Here is a 16261-nt window from a genome sequence, read left to right on the forward strand (position 1 = left end):
GAAAAGGGAAAACGCCTAACGATTGCGCATGTAGAGTCTCTAAACCAGGATTTTATTGGCTCACACATAAAATTGCCCTTGGTTTCTCAGCCCTGTTAGCTCCTAAAACCTTGCCCTGAGAAGCCCAAAACCAAGAACTGATGGTCTGATTCAGTAAAATCCGAATACAATGAGACTCCACATTCTTCCACTAAGAGCATCTCCATGACCAGTAGACAGTGTGATGGATCATGGAGAGGAAATACAGTGAAATGTCTTATTGCAAAAGGATCTTCCTTGGCCTGAAAAACAATGTAATCCTTCTAAGGAGCTTCTTTCATACACCTATATATGTACATGATTCTGGAGGTTCTTACACTTGGAGATGGAAGATAAAGTAGTGATCATGGTGAGGAACACTGCAGTCAGCATGAATTGCTGATGACCTGGTACAATTCGTTCTCAGACTTGGGGCTTGTTCATATCTCCGTATTGGGTGAATATTTTGAATCCATGAGTGGAACTTACTGAGAAGAAACTGTAATTGAAAGGCTGATACCTGTTCTGAGATTTGGAGACACTCCTGGCCTTGTGTACAAATACTGATCAATAACACTGATGTGTGAATAAAGCCTTACAACTAACTGAGCAACTCTTTTACAAGGGTTGTCCACTACTCCGATAACCCCTTTTCATTTGCTACATATATTCTACTCACCGCCAGTAACGTCTGTGCATGGCCTTCCAGGCCATGATGATGATGATGATGATGATGATGATTTCACACGAGCACTGCAGCCAATCAGCGGCCGCTTCATTCTCCCTTTTTTCAGACACCCAGAAGAAGTGAGAGCTGCTGCTCTCTAACTTCCTCCGAATGTCCGTTGGGTCCAAAGCAGGGAGTGTGAAGCAGCCGCTGATTGGCTGCAGGGCTCACGTGACATAATGTCACTGGTAGACCAGGCGCCGACATCACTGGAACGCCGTCGGCACCAAAGGTGAGTATAGTAGTGGACAACCCCTTTTGAAGGTAAAGCCACACCGAGCTGTCACACTAAGGCCTAGAACTGGCATCTCCAATATTACTATGACTTGGTCTGGTTTTCAAATGCTCCTTTTAAACAGACAGGTGCAAAAAAATTTATTGCATTTTTGTATCAGAGCAAACTCCATCAGCATTAGGCTTACTGCACATAGTTTTAAAGAAGCTATAAAGGGTTATTCCTGCTAAACCTAATCAATGCGGCCGGCATAGGCAGACTTAAAGTAAAAGAGCAGTAATAACCATTTCATTTCGATTCCTCTTGGGAAGTCTATGGAAATTAAATTTAGAAAAAAAATGTCATAACTCAAGCATGCTGCATTTCAAGAAAAGCCTTTTACCAAATGACACAAAGAGTAAGGCTATGTTCACATGCAGCATTTTTGCAGTGCATTTTTGCATTGCATTTTTTTTTTTTTTTTTTAGAAGGCAAATGAAAAGCTGCTTTTTACAGTACCAGCAAAAGCTATGAGATTTAAGAAATCTCCTGCACGTGTTTTTATTTCCCTGATTGAATTTGAGAACTGCTCCATTTTTTAAATCTGCAGCATGTCATTGCTTTCAGCATTTGTTCACCCATCGAAAACAATGAGAAAGTGATAAAAAACGCAACAAAAGTTTTTGGTGAATAAAACGAACGGTCTTAGGCTTGCACTGTAGACAAAGCACACCTGTAATTATCCGTACCTTAAAAACGCAGCGAAATGTGCCTTTGAATGCAGTGTTTTTATTGCCAAGAGAGCAGGTTTTTTCTGCAGAAAAAAAAGCGCAGCAAAAATGCAGCATATAAACATGGCCTAAAGAGAGATTAAGATCTCCCTATTAACAAAGCGCTTTTTTGGCCTACAAAATGTTCAAACCTTGCTTTTGAGTGGCATAACCAATAAATTACGCTTGTTCTCTGGCTTGTCTAAACAGGCTATTAACTGTCTGCCACCATCTAGTGTAAATCAGCCTTATATTGGGGTGGAATCACACATGCAGTGTTTGATGCTGTTTTTCCGGTTAGATATATGTGTCTCTTTTGTTATGTACACTGTTTGGCCAACCTTCTGCTTCCCCTTGTAGCCACTGCTGGCTTCAAGTGCCATCCCATTGCTTAGTAATTGTTTGGTAGAGTACCATGTGAATGACTTGTACATCCAACAAGCGGCATACAAAACTCCCATGCTAAAACCGGACCAATGTTGCATCGTTCTTAAAAACTGACTAATTGTACAATAAAGGAACACTGTGTTCCAGCCCTGTGAATGCAATGGATCATTGTTTCCCAAACTCCAGTCCGCATGGCCCACCACAAGTCATGTTTTCAGTGTTTTATTAGAATTGCACAGGTGATGGAATTATCAAGGTATCAGAAATTGTTCTCACCTGAGCAATACTAAGGAAATCCCGGAAACTTGATGCGTTGGGGGCTGTGAGGACGGGGTTTGGGAAACACTGCAGTAGAGAATGTTTGATGGACAGGGACCTGTAGGGAACTTATTCCACTTCACTGCACTAGATGCACTAATTTACTATAACAGTATATTGTAACATTTTAATAAACATAGAGATTATGTTTTGTAAAATGAGTTTCTAGGAGAAAAAAAAACAAGTTTAATACTCGTGCAGAATGCATCATTACTAATATCTACAAATAGGTGACTTATTGTGATAATCAGTAGGCGGATCCTTGAGCACACTCTTTTAACCTTACTCCTATCCTTTTAAATTGGACCTTTAAAGCAATTGGGGGTCCTCAAGCCGAAGAATCTTTTAAGATGTCCATAATAAACCTAGTGGATGCCTAAGAGGACCCCTATACAGTATACCCCCCTTTCCCCATCTCCACTCGCCTGCTCAATGGCTTAACTTATCTCATTGAAGTCCATACATTTTTCATGCTATATCTTAGTACATGTGTTTTTTCTGTATTATTCTGTGACCAGTTTAAATAAATCACTTTAATATGAGGCATTTTTGGTCTAGAAATGCGTGTCTGAGGCTCGTAATCTGCAGCACTTCAAGCTTACTCCCATTAATGGCAACTTTCCTGTGTGTGTATAGGTTGATTTCCCCTTTAAAGCTTTACAGCTCACTGAGGATAGTAAACAGGTTGATATAGAAGATGTAGGTCTCAACAACGTAAATATGTGGCAACAATGTTTGATACAATAAAAAAGAGAACTGATTGATTCATACAGGGAAACTGATAGTAATAAAGTTCTGCCATGACAAGCAGTCCCTGCCGTCTCACGATGACAAGCCTTCTGCAATAGGGAACCAACCCCACCATCGTCTCATCACTGGCTGCCACCATTGTCCTAAACTGATGCACTTAACTGGATCTAGCCATACTTTGTTCACCTACGTCTTTTATTTTGAGCACCTTTTTTCCTCCTGTGATCTATGCTCTTACCCCCACTGTAATCATATCGTATGCACCACAGCGACTCGCTTTCTGCTGGAGCCTCACTAAACAGCCGGAGATGATGTCTGGGTTTCACCAGCTGTAGTTTTGAAGTTCGTTCTAAAATGAATATCTCCTTTTTAACTTTTTTTTTTGTCTCCTGAGCCCAATAAAAATAAAATCGCAATAAGTACAGAATGAGTCAATTACAATTCCAAACTAAAAATGTACATGCCTAGAAAGGACTGTGACTTATCACTTCTGTGAAATCTGCCTCCTTGCTGCACCTCACCAGGCCGGTAATACAGACACCTTTTTGCCTCAACCAACCACAGGTCTAATGACATGAACTTAAGAGCTTCAAGACCCAGCCTGATCACGTATTGCATGATCTGATCGCCTCATGGGGATCACATGATCAGTCCTTAAAGTTCCACGTGTGTGTTTTGTTTGTTCTTGTAATAAATGTCCCCATCTATTAGCATCAGTAATGTATGGTCAGCGTGTGCATTACTTCCTCCTCGCTGTCTTCTCCAGTTTCCTGCGCACTCCGGTCCTCTCCTGTTTCATGTGATAGAGGCGAGTGATCAGACAGCTTTTCTGCATAGACTGGAAGTCGCGCTCTCAATTTAAGTCGATGAGACTCAAAACGATGCTCTCATAGACTTACATTAGGAAAAGAGCTCCCTGTGCGCTCTGTAAGCCAACAAAGCTGCTAGCGCATGATGCAGGAGAGGGGCAGAGCAGCACCGTAAACCGCAGAAGCCAGCGACTCGTAAGGCTATGTTCACACGTTGTTGTATTTTTGCTTTTTTTTATGCAAATTAAAATGCTTTTTTTTAAATCTGCAGCTGGTCTATTATTTCAGCGTTTTTTTGCAGCGTTTTGGGTGACTAAAACTAACTGATTTTTGTAAGCCACTTCCTCACTGCCAAGAGAGCAGAAAAAGCGCAACGTGTGAACTTAGCCTAAGTATTTTACTGCACACGTTATTAGCCATCACATGTGTACAGACTGGGCAATAAAACAAATGATTACTTTGGAATGATCCTTTTACCTTGAGCAAGAATGAGCCCCTCCTATACAGTGCACGTGTATAACTGACTTTACTGGGTAACGTCTATAAGGCCAAATTAATTTTTTTTGGGGGGGGTTCGTCATAGAGTTACCAAAAACATCAGTAGTACAAGCCGTTTTACATCAAACCAGGTTCTAGAAGAAAAAAAAACACAAAATATTTATGCTTCTTCAAAATTGACCTAAATGCGGAGATTTCCAAGCTATTCAGCTTGATACCCACAGGAGCTCTGCCCCGAGCCTAAGGCTATGTACACAGAGTGTTCTTACAGTGGTTTTCTTTATTTATGCAAATAAGATTCTCCTTTTTACAGTCAAAGCTTTGAGATTTCAGAAAGCTCAAGCACACTTAAGCACTGAGTAAAATAAACCCACAGCAAACAGGTTTGGCAGCGTTTTTTGGGAATAAAACAAACTATTAAACATGTATTGTAGACAATTCGCACATGTAATATGCACCAAGAAAACACAGTAAATCCTGCATTTTTGAATGTAGTATTTTTACTGCCAAGAGAGTCGGTATTGGCTGCCGAAAAAAACTGCAAAAAACGCTGCATGTGAACATAGCCTAAGTGTAAGCATCTTGGCCCTCCTTCTGCGGCTCCGCTGTGCAGTTCTACTCTTATTGTCTGCTTGCCTGTAATGGGTCTTGGCATTCTGGGCTCTGGGACTAATTCTGCACAAATTGTCTTCTTTCTTTAAGCGCTGGTCGGACTATGTGGAAAGATACATGAACTGTGACTCTACTTCCCCAGAGCTGAGAGAGCATCTCGCACAGAAACCTGTTTTCTTACCCAGGTGAGCTCATCATCTGATACCTGTGCCAACGACACTATCCCTGGTTTTAGTCAATAACCACATTTGCCTTTTTTCTTGTAGGGTTTTTCCTTGTTTTAGTCTCTACCACCTCTGTTGGGAAGCTATTCCAGTATTCTTATCTTCACATTTAGTCTGACCACTCCACTATTAAGCTTTTTCTTGTATTAACTGTTTTCACCTAACTTTTTATGATCCTTCTTTCCCCCCTACAGATCATGAGGGATTTAAAAGGTTCTAACTTTCTAGATGTTACCAGTCATTTATTGTTACACAGGAACCTGCGCAGAATCCGGAAGTGCCAGCGAGGCCGAGAACAACAGGAGAAGGAAGGCAATGGAAAGCGGACGTTGGAGAATCTAGAGAGCCTGGACAAGCTGCAGTGCAAATTCAAGCTGAACTCTTACAAGATGGTATACGTCATCAAATCTGAGGACTACATGTACCGTCGCACTGCCTTACTTAGGGCACAGCAGGTGAGTGTGTACGTGTGATAACAGCGGGCCTCGAAGGAATATGTCCTGCTCTGTAGTAGAGCGGCTGATATAAATCTACCAACATATCGGTGGCATGTATGTAACCCTGAAAATGCAGGTAAATTATAAATATCTGATACATGGGGTTTGGCTCCTGAGACTCCATCCAGTTGCTAAAATTAAGGGGAGAGCTGTTACCCCTCTGAACACTATTCCTATTGAGTCCCTTTTGTGGCATTTAGCTCCTCAGATGTGTAGATGCCGCATCTGTCAGTGCTTACAAGTGTGTCTCGGCCACTCACTCTTAGTGATTAGACAGCTATAGCGTCTTCTAGTTTTCTGGTAGAAATACCCCATTATTCCAGGATATGAAGGGTGGCAATTGTGGTGTAAGCTCTATGATAAACTATGGCATTGTTGCAGCAATGTGAACACTGGTTTATGGGTAAAAGTTACATAAACTGCAAAACTTTGTTCCCTCTGGTTTTGCTAAGAGGGACTTGACACCCCTGTGCAGTCAGTGGGATCTGTAGACCCCAGCGAGAAGGAAACGCACTCTAGACTTATACAACAATGCATACATTTTTATTCACATCATCCCGGTATCATAAACTTCGGTACACCATGTAGCAATGTTTTGGACAGAATCCTTCAGCCACTAAAATGAAGATGAGCGTCATCAAACAGGAACCCATGGTTAGTCTCCCACAGTCAATGGGATCCGTTCTTGTTTTTCCTCAGTTTTGGTGATCTTATATATTTTCACACCTCTTCACTATTTTTAATGTGGTTTTTTTTCTTTCACGGTACATTTAGAAGTGCTTAACCTTGACTGTGTCCATTATGTTTCCTGTAGTCCCATGAGCGAGTCAGCAAACGACTGCACCAGCGCTTCCAAACATGGCTGAGCAAGTGGAATCTGGAACATGTGACCCGGGAGATGGCGGTTGATACCAGAAAGTGGCTGATGGGAGAGGGGGTGGAGGGTATGGTGCCCTGCGTCACTACCCGGGACTTGGAGATCCTACATTTTGTGGATATAAACAAGTACCGAGTAAAATATGGACAAGCCTTTAAAACCCCTTAAAAAAGATTCAAAGAGACCAGCGGCAATTCCTTTACAGAGTGACTCATTCGAAAGTTAAAATCTCTTGTCTAAACCAGCAGGATCACTTACAGAAGCATGGGGTGGACCCTTTACCCTCACTTGGAGGGTTATTTGAGCTCTCCAGTTGCTAGATATGTTGCTGCAAGCCCCTCTGACCGAAATCAGGGGTTTGGTGTTCCCAAGGATCTCCTGCCAATCTCCCAACCCTTAGTCTTAGCAGACCTAATCTCACCCATGGTATGTAAATACAAGCGTGTAAATACCGGTAACGAAAGTTCTCCCATTCATCTTCTGTCCCATCCATTATTTTATAGCAAGCGCCGTCTTAGTTTAACCTTCTGTTACCCTTCTTTGTAACATAGTGATTGGGGGGAACATCTGGAAACCACAACCTCCTTTATTACTGTTTCTACCAAAGGGAGTCTATTGAGAGTGTGGTTTATATATAGACCTACAGTATAACTGTCAGAAAACTGCCCTGAGCTCCTCTCTGCTGTATCTCGTCAGTGTGAGTGTTATATTTTATCTTTTACTCTTCTGTCCTTTCTTCTGCCCCCTTTTTTTTAAACACTGTAAATAAAGAAAAGGTTTGGTATGACTGTTTTTCATGAAAAAAGATGCAATAATAATTCAGGAGTTTTCTATTTTTTACTTGATTATACTTCCAAGACAGGTGAAGAACATAAATTCGACCATCTTAGGAACACTAAGGCCGTGTTGCCACGTTCACATGTTCTGTATTTATCACCCACTCCTGGTTTTGGCTTACAAATACTGAGGTAAAATACTGAAGTGGTGACGTATTACACGTTTCCTCTGATTGTTCCTCTCCTGGTTTTTGCTTCCAAATACTGATGTAAAATACTGACCAAATACTAACATGTGCACGTGGCCTTGACATCAAAAAGTTACATATTTTTAAGGGAAAAAATGTGGAATCTTTTATGTTTGTCTTACCCGTTTCTATAAAATGGATCATGAAATATTAGTTTTTCTTTTGCCCGTAAGTCATGTAAAGGAGTTTTCTGAGATTATTAAAATATATAGGACATAATGCTGTAATACTGGGGTTCTGCATGGCAGTCTTAATGAAGCTCTGCAGAGTAAGACTTGCCTCATCTGCCACATAATAAATTAGGTGCATCTTTCAATTCGTGTGCACCTCCGCCAAAAATGTTACTCCAGTCAGGAGCTGGAGTAATTTACACCACTAAATTATTGTAAATTTTGATGAATTTGCTGTGCTATGCTCCAATTCTGCTCATTTTGGTCAATTTGGCTAGGACTGGCATAAAAACCGCAAACGTCACAGAGTTTTTGTGCTACTTGACAGATTTCCTGATCGGCAGAGTGAGGGGAGAACCACATGTTTGAAGAACTGGATGTCACACGAAGGGTCATACAGTAAGGCACGGTTACATGACTTCATGTGCCACTGGCTTAATAATGTACTCTCTGTATCTGATATTACTTTGTAATCTTACTGCATGTCATCTATTTGAACATAATTTTTTTAGAGGCTGGAAAACCCCTTAAAATTGTGTACGCTGTCAAATTAATCTCATATCACCAGTAGGCAGAACGTATAAGATTAGCATATCTCTGCTCAGACAGCACTGCACCCCTTTCCCTACTGGCGGTGCACATAACCGATCACACAAACGTGCACTGAGCCCTGGGATTTCGGCTGGACTGGCCGACGACCATCTAATGTGTATTGGGGTGGCTCACAGCTCTGGCCAGCAGAGGCCAGGCAGAAAAAAACAAATTGGGCATGTTAGACTTTGAGTGTTCTTTGTCCCAATGCTGCTGTCAGCATCTAGCAGCTGCTTAAATCTCCTTTCCCTACTAAGAATAGATGCACTTGCCGGCAGGTAATTACCGTTATTTATTTTCATTGTTTCTTTAATGTTAGAGCTGAACACTGTAGATGGTACCGCAGGCAAGAAAATAATTCTATTTGTATTAAAGGGATTATACTCTCCAAGAGTGACTGCAGATTTTCACCTCGTGTGACTTCACACTTCTGAATCCTTACAGTGCGCACACCGCATGCTGTCAGGAGCGAGATCACATGGCTGCTTGTATGTACTTTGCATACTTCCGGCCACATTCCCGCTAGTCTAGTCAAAACATGAGCACATCTATGCAGATTGCATCTTTGCAATCACATGACCACCCTTTCTCTGCAGCAATTCTGGAGAATCAGGACCACGTGCAGTGTGCACACTGTAAGGATTCAGAAGTCTTCAGTGACATAGTGACTACACCCTTTCTTGTGAAGGTTGGATAACACATTCAATGATTTTGCATGCGGCACTGGGTAGAAAAAGTGAGAACAAAGACCAGTTGAATCCAGGCAGAAGGTTGCAATATCAACAAGTGCAATATTTATGTACATTTTATTATATTTTCCTAATATTGTGTAATAACCCAAAGTCCCTCAAATTGTTATGGGTTGTGGAGTCCGAATCACAAGAGATGGTCCAGTGGCCATGTATTTAATCTGTGGCCGGCGAACAGGAGCCTTGCGAGCCACCTCCTACCATTCCTGCTCCCTTTTTGAAGTGACCTAGCACAGTGTCATTGCTGCGGTGTGACACACTACATTGCACCAGGCCTGCTAATCTGAAGTGGACCTGGGGATGGAGAGAGGTAGAGGAGGTGCTTTGCAATGCTCCTGTCCAGCATTTAAAGATGACTGATATGGCCCCTCTACCAGGGTTCTGCAAATGTATTCACTCATCTCTACGAACCACTTAACCAGGCAAAAAATAATCAAAGTTCATAGTCTGCAATGTGTACTACGTCCCTTCTGTATCAGGTGAGCGGGGTCGGAGAAGACACAGATGCCTGCTGGCTCGGGCATTAGTGGCAGGTCTCATGCACCTGTTCTAAAACGGAAGTGAGCTGAACTGGATTACTCCTTTTAAAGTATCCATACATGTTAAAATACTATTGGCTGAACATTACTTCTACCCACTCTTCTATAAGTTTGTGTCGGTAGCTTATCAGCCGTGGAAACAAAGTAGCTGTTGGGTTTCTTCATATCCCCCCAACATTTGCTGTCTGGGAAGAGTTGGGAGACCCTATGCACATTAGATCATTGGTAGGTTTGGCTTTGCTTTGTCTAATATCTGTGGGCACTTTTAACCAGCTGAGCTTCAAACAATTAAAATGTACCTTCAATTCTAAACAATCTGTATAGAAAATCAATAATACAGGCAGAGATAAGAAAGTAGGATATTTTAACACTTAAACCCCTTTAAGATTTTTTTTCTTCTACTGGACCACCTCTGCTTAATTCAGGACGCTATATAAAATCAAAACGATATATAGTCACCTCTTGCAGCGGCCATCCAGCGATGATGGAGCCTCTGTTCCCGGTGGTGATGTGACATTCTTCTATCACGTGCCGGCTGCAGCCAATAAGCAGCTGCTTGTCTGCTTCATCCTTTACTATGAGCAAACGTCCAATCTGACTGGAATATTGATGAGACGCAGGGGACGCGAGACACAACCACAACAATGTCCTGGCTGGGAACAGCAGCACCAACATTGCTGGAACGGCACCGCTGCAGGAGGGGAGTATATACTTTTTTTTATGTAGTTCTGAGTTGATTACGCTGGTGGTGTCCTGTAGTACATAACCCCTTTTAAGTTAGAAGACCCTTCTATACCTGCTCTTGTGAACTCTGCCTTCTGGACTTGCTTTATAGATGGCTTTTACCTCACTTAGTGCATAAATTCCTGGAAGTGATGACAATGGAATGACTCCATAATTAGTGCCCTATTAAAGGGGTTGTCTCACAAGATACCTTAATGGCATATTCCATGTTCTGGCTGGCATCCGACTATCGGTGGCCAGTTCTTTCCCTTTTTTACTATGGGATTTCCACATAAAGCTGAGCAAATGCTTCTTTTCAGTATTCAGAACTTATATAGTAATGGAACCTTGACATCTGGCACCTGCACGGCCTAGCCTCTCTGGTACGGTGCTTTTATAGGCAATAAAATATAAATTTTAATCTTATTTAAAGAGCAAAAATCTAGTATATATGTGTGTGTAATAAATATATATATATATACATACACTACACAATCCCCTAAAATACAATGTAGTGACTGGCAGACGTGATGACATGTAGAACTGTTGGATCCCTTTAATAACTGTTATTTCTTTGTTCTTTGCTGACATCTTAATGTATGATGGCACTTACTAGGAATCCTTTTCTTTGATAAACGCTTGTTCTGTGTCCGGAACATTATTTAAAAGGTCTGTGTGATTGTTGTAAATTAATATATGAATTAGTAATATTTTGATATTGTTATGGTGAATGTAGACAAATAGTCTCATCAGGTTACATTCGATATTGGCCTACATGACTTCGGTCAGTTTCATATGGTCATGTTTTAATGTTCTGCTACAGACCGTGATTTTCAGACTGGTCCCAAGTTCCCTGACCCATACTCATCAGCTTTGTATGTGGCTACGAATCTATTCGTATTGAGTTCGTGTTATGAGACTCAAGGCGGGTCTGGAAATCGTGGTCTGTTTATGGACTGTGAAACACTAAGGCCACGTGCACACATGGAGTATTCGGTGAGTTTTACCTCTGTATTTGTAAGCCAAAACCAGGAGTGAGACAGAAGAGAAGTATAATAGAAGCATGTTATTTTTTACCCTCCTGGTTTTGGCTTACAAATACTGAGGTAAAAAACTCACATGTGCACATGGCCTATTAGTAGAGACTGGTCTTCTGGCTTTAGAGCGAACAGCCACTGACCACTGAATTTTCAGTTCTAGTGCTAATCAAAAACAGCTTGTTCTATGGATAGCACTCGGACTGACGTTACTCTATAGGACTGTTCCGGTGCCCATTTTTTTTTCACATAAGCCAATTGCTATGTGTGTGGGACGGAGGGTAGAAAAAAATTGAAGCATGCACTATTCTCTTCCATATTTTGGGTGAGACTTGCCTATTCAAGTCTATGGGTGTGAAAAACAAAAACCTCAGATCCTTTACGGATCATCTGTGTAGCATCCAGCTTTCACGGAGACGTTGCAGTTCTTCACTCAAACTGGATTTGATCTTGTAAATTATATTAATTGCTGATGTATATTATAAAAGCCAGACAGATTTAATACAGATAACAGACCACTAGTCTAATAAAAAAAAATTATTTTTTTTAAATGAGTTTCATGAAAACATTGCAAGATGAGGTTCATACAAAGGAAAAACACTGGAATGAATGGTCACAGCTTGATTCCTAATGGATATTACATAGTCACTACTTTAATGACTTTGTGTTTTGTTCTACAATGTATAAAGTGTTCTAATTTGTATTAAAATTAATCTTTCATGTAAAATAACACTATTAACCTGAAGATATGAGGTTCATCACATTCTGATGTTGTGTGGTGCCTGCATTGAGCGTCCTGCCCTGGGAGGAAATTAACTTTATTCCTCCCAAAAGACTTGCTCTTTCAGTCATAGAGGTGGGCCGGCACGATTTCAGTCACCTCTGTGCACAGCGAGCAGTGGCTGTAACCGTGCCCTGGAACTGACAGCCAGCTCAGCTTTAGGGCCGGCTGTCAGTGTCGGGGGAGCAGTTACAGCCACCGCTCTCTACACAGAGCGGTGACTGAAGCCATACCGGTGCCACCCCTATTACTGAAAGAGCGAGGCTGCTGGGGGGAATAAAGTTCATTTCCTCCCGGTAGCGAGGCTCCCAGCGTGGGCTTCGCATGGTGTCAGAACGCTATTAACCTGCAGATTAACCCTATATCTGCAGGTTAATAAGTGTTTATTTTACATGACCAGTTGTCTTTACACCCACAATTTTAGTATTTATGTACATTTAATCAGATGTAAGTGTATAAAATGATACATTGACCTGGTGCCATCATATTTCAGGACTATTACTATTGATGATTTGCACTGAGCTGTAGGTATTGGTGGAAGTATTTTAATTGTATCCCACTCTCTCGCTTTGATCTATATGTTATGTATCATTTTATGCACTAGCATCTGATTTTGCCATTTTGTGGTGTTATGTTTATACCATATTAATAATGGATGGTATTTATGTTCATTCAATAGATATCATCACACTATTTTTAATCAAATATGAATTTCTCCATTTTGTATTACAAATCGATGTACAGAGACATGAAAGTAGTGACACTGTGTAATATCCTATTGATCAAGCTGTGACCATTATTTGCTGCGCTTTTCCTTTGTATGATAAATAATTGTATCCTTGCACTGTGTTTATTGCACAAATAGGTTTAATATTTTTTTGTGTTTTTAATCAATTATAATGATAGTGTCTGGTGCTGTTAATATTTTTTTTTGTAGGTTATATGGGAGCAATCTGTATTACCTGTGGCTGATATCCGGACTGTTGATCTTATAGGTGTTCATGACAATGCAGATGAAAAATAATCCAATTTTTTTATGGTTAAAAATCTAACTTTTTTTTTTTTTACATGCTTGTGTGAACATGGCCTAGCAGTGCCTCCAGCCGTGTTGGACTCAGACCACCATTGTATTACATAAAGGTCATTCTCTGCCTTATTGTATTGCTTTATTTTCCTTGGCTGGTCACAGCATCCTCTAGCAAGAGCTGATTCCCTGCAGGGTTTTTATAAACCAGACCCAAGTGAACCATTTGCATACAATGAAAAATAGCTGAAGCCTGAAAAGTCATTATTTCCAAGACAAGACTATGCAGTATTCAAATAGGCCGATTTAAAAAACAAAACCTACCACCTCAATAGCCATCAGAGCAAGCTAAATAACAAAAGGATGGTCATCAACACCGCACACTATGGTGCAGAGGGAAAAGACGACACTGCATTGGCAACAGGTGTGAGCAGTAGCTTGTTTGGAGAGCTAGCCTCCATCCAATCTTTATAAAAACATATTCAAGAAAAGGCATGGGAAGGGTGGTCTGTGTAAAGTTTTCAAAAAGATAAGTTCAAGGTATCCTCCTTAAAGCGCCCTTACATGGCTGTTGCCTACCCCAACACCTTTAGGGGGAAGTGCACATGCAGTCTTTTAGAAGCGTGCGCACCTAGACCGTTTTTCAGGAAGACGTGTTTGGTCCTGAAGATTCTTTTTGGTGTCTTGGTAGCTTCTTGTTTTATTGTGATGGCTTTGGCCATTTTATTTTTTTGTAAAAAACTAATGAGTAGCTTTCAAGTGGAGACTGCCTGAAAAATGGTGAGGTCACTTCTTTTAACCGCTTCAGGTTTCCAAAGACACGAAGCAGCTAAAGAGATCAAAAGACTGACTATATACAGCCAGTTATAAAGAAATATGAGCACCATGCTTGGCCGAGATCATCCAACAGAATGATTCCATGCATACATCATCACTCCAATTCATTCTTCCATTAAAATGGGGTCTCCAGGGGTTTGGACAGGCCAGCAAAAAAAAAAAACAGAAGTTTTCCTCAAAAACAAGTTCACTTACGAGTAAGGCTGATGGTTGTGTTGAATGCAAGTATTTAAGGAAAATCAGAGATCCATTGCATAAACACTCATGTACTACTCACAAAAAGTTAGGGATATTTGGCCTTCAGTTGAAGTTTATGGACAACATAAAAAGTTCACTCTACAGCAATATTTTATCATAAAAGGAGGGCATTTAATTAGAAGCATGCCCTGGTGATTTCCTCATCTCTAACAATTTATTAAAAGAAAAGCCAACACCAGTTGTGGCTATACCCCCCAAAAATTATCAGTGTCTCAATATCTTGTCATGTGACCTTGAGCATCAATTACAAGCTTGACACCGAAGTCTCATGCTGTTCACCAGTCGAGTTATTGTCTGATGAGGCATGACATCCAACTCTTCTTGAAGGGCAGCCCTCAGGTCATTGAGGTTCTGGGGTACGGATATACGAGCCTCTACATGGTGACTCCAGTTTTCTATGGGATTTGGGTCTAGAGAAAGTGCAGGCCACTCCATATGAGGTGCCCCAGGCTCCAGCAGACATTCCCTAATGATGTGACCTCGATAAGCTGCAGCACTGTTGTCCATGAAGATGAAATTAGTCCTGTGTTGTTCGTGCAGACACAAGGACTGGATTAATGATGTTATTTACGTAGTAGGGGCTTGTCACTGTGCCATTCAAAGTGTAGGGCAGTTGTGTATTGGCTAGACACCTGTCCACACTGTAACACCACCAAAAGCTCATCTGGTGACAACAGTGGCTAATGGATAGTACTCTTCTTGACGTCTCCTACATCGTTGGTAGCCATCATTTCTGCTCAGAGTGAATCGATTTTCATCAGTGAACAGCACTGAGGGCCACTGGTCCTTCATCCAGCGTAGATGCTCCCTGGTCTATGCAAGATGATGATGCATGTGCCTGGTGGTGAGGTCAGGTACACTTGCAGGTAGTCTAGCACGCAGACCACGCTGATTTCGAATGGTCTCACATGATACTTGGGTGCCTCTCCTCTCCCTTGAATGCTACACAACTCCAGCCACATTTATCATCCAGTTCCAAAGGGCATTATTCGCAATGAATATGGGCAGCATGATGGGTCAGTGGTTAAAACTGCAGTCTTGCAGCACTGGGGTCCTGGGTTGAAATTCCACCAAGGACAACATCTGCAATGAGTTTGTATGTTCTCCCCGTGGTTGTGTGGGTTTCCTCCCACACTCCAAAGCCATACAGATGGGGAATCTAGATTGTGAGCCCCAATGGGGACAGTGCTGATAATGTCTAAAATAAATAAATGAAGCGGTCATCAGTGTGTAATGTGGCCAAAGGACTTCCACTTCTCTGCCTTTCTGTGACTCTTCCTGTCTCTCTGTTGCAACCAGCTGATGATACTCTGTGACACTAAGCTCAATGGCCACTTCCATCTGAGAACATCCTGCTTGAAGCCCTGCAATGGTGAGGTATTGCTGATCAATTGTTAGGTGTCATTTTGGTCTCATGATGTCAAAATGTGAACAACATGACGAGGAGGACTGTTTAAATATAAATTCTAGTTCAACCCCAAAATGTATTCGGTGATTCATGGATCAAACACCTCTTGTATATTTTGCCTCTAAACAAACAGCAAGTTGTGCAAAAAATACTGAAACATTGAACAGTTGGACATGTGTATTCAAAAGTTTAGAGATGGTCACATTAAGTTCACCTGAGAAGGTTCGAGTTCATTTTAGGATGATCCTGAAATTTCACTCGAAAGCCAAATATCCATAACTTTGTGAGTAGTGTATATATTTGTGTTCCTAGTGCCGTATAAACCCTGGAGCTTTCAGACAGTGTCTTATGCATTGGTTCGATGTCCTATGTACCCTTTATATAAGGGTATGGAGCCCAGCATCCCATTATAAGAATAC

At 41.3% G+C, this 16261-nt stretch overlaps 1 protein-coding gene across 4 annotated transcripts in view; it reads left to right on the top strand.

Moving 5' to 3' along the window:
* Positions 1–7485, top strand: part of SIN3A (SIN3 transcription regulator family member A) — a 53098-nt gene extending 45613 nt beyond the window's left edge. For 3 of the 4 annotated variants that reach the window (XM_073652800.1, XM_073652798.1, XM_073652799.1), the window contains exons 19-21: positions 5194–5288; positions 5584–5782; positions 6639–7485. In XM_073652800.1, the coding sequence (XP_073508901.1) occupies positions 5194–5288; positions 5584–5782; positions 6639–6869 (525 nt within the window). In that variant the 3' untranslated portion in view covers positions 6870–7485. The remainder of the gene's footprint in view (positions 1–5193; positions 5289–5583; positions 5783–6638) is intronic. The other variant, XM_073652801.1, reaches the window with a different exon arrangement.
* The last annotated feature ends 8776 nt before the right edge of the window (positions 7486–16261 follow it).

This window comes from Phyllobates terribilis, unplaced genomic scaffold (assembly GCF_046119375.1).
Source record: "Phyllobates terribilis strain yellow unplaced genomic scaffold, ASM4611937v1 Scaffold_11__3_contigs__length_659146591, whole genome shotgun sequence".
In the NCBI taxonomy this organism is placed as follows: Eukaryota; Metazoa; Chordata; class Amphibia; order Anura; family Dendrobatidae; genus Phyllobates; species Phyllobates terribilis.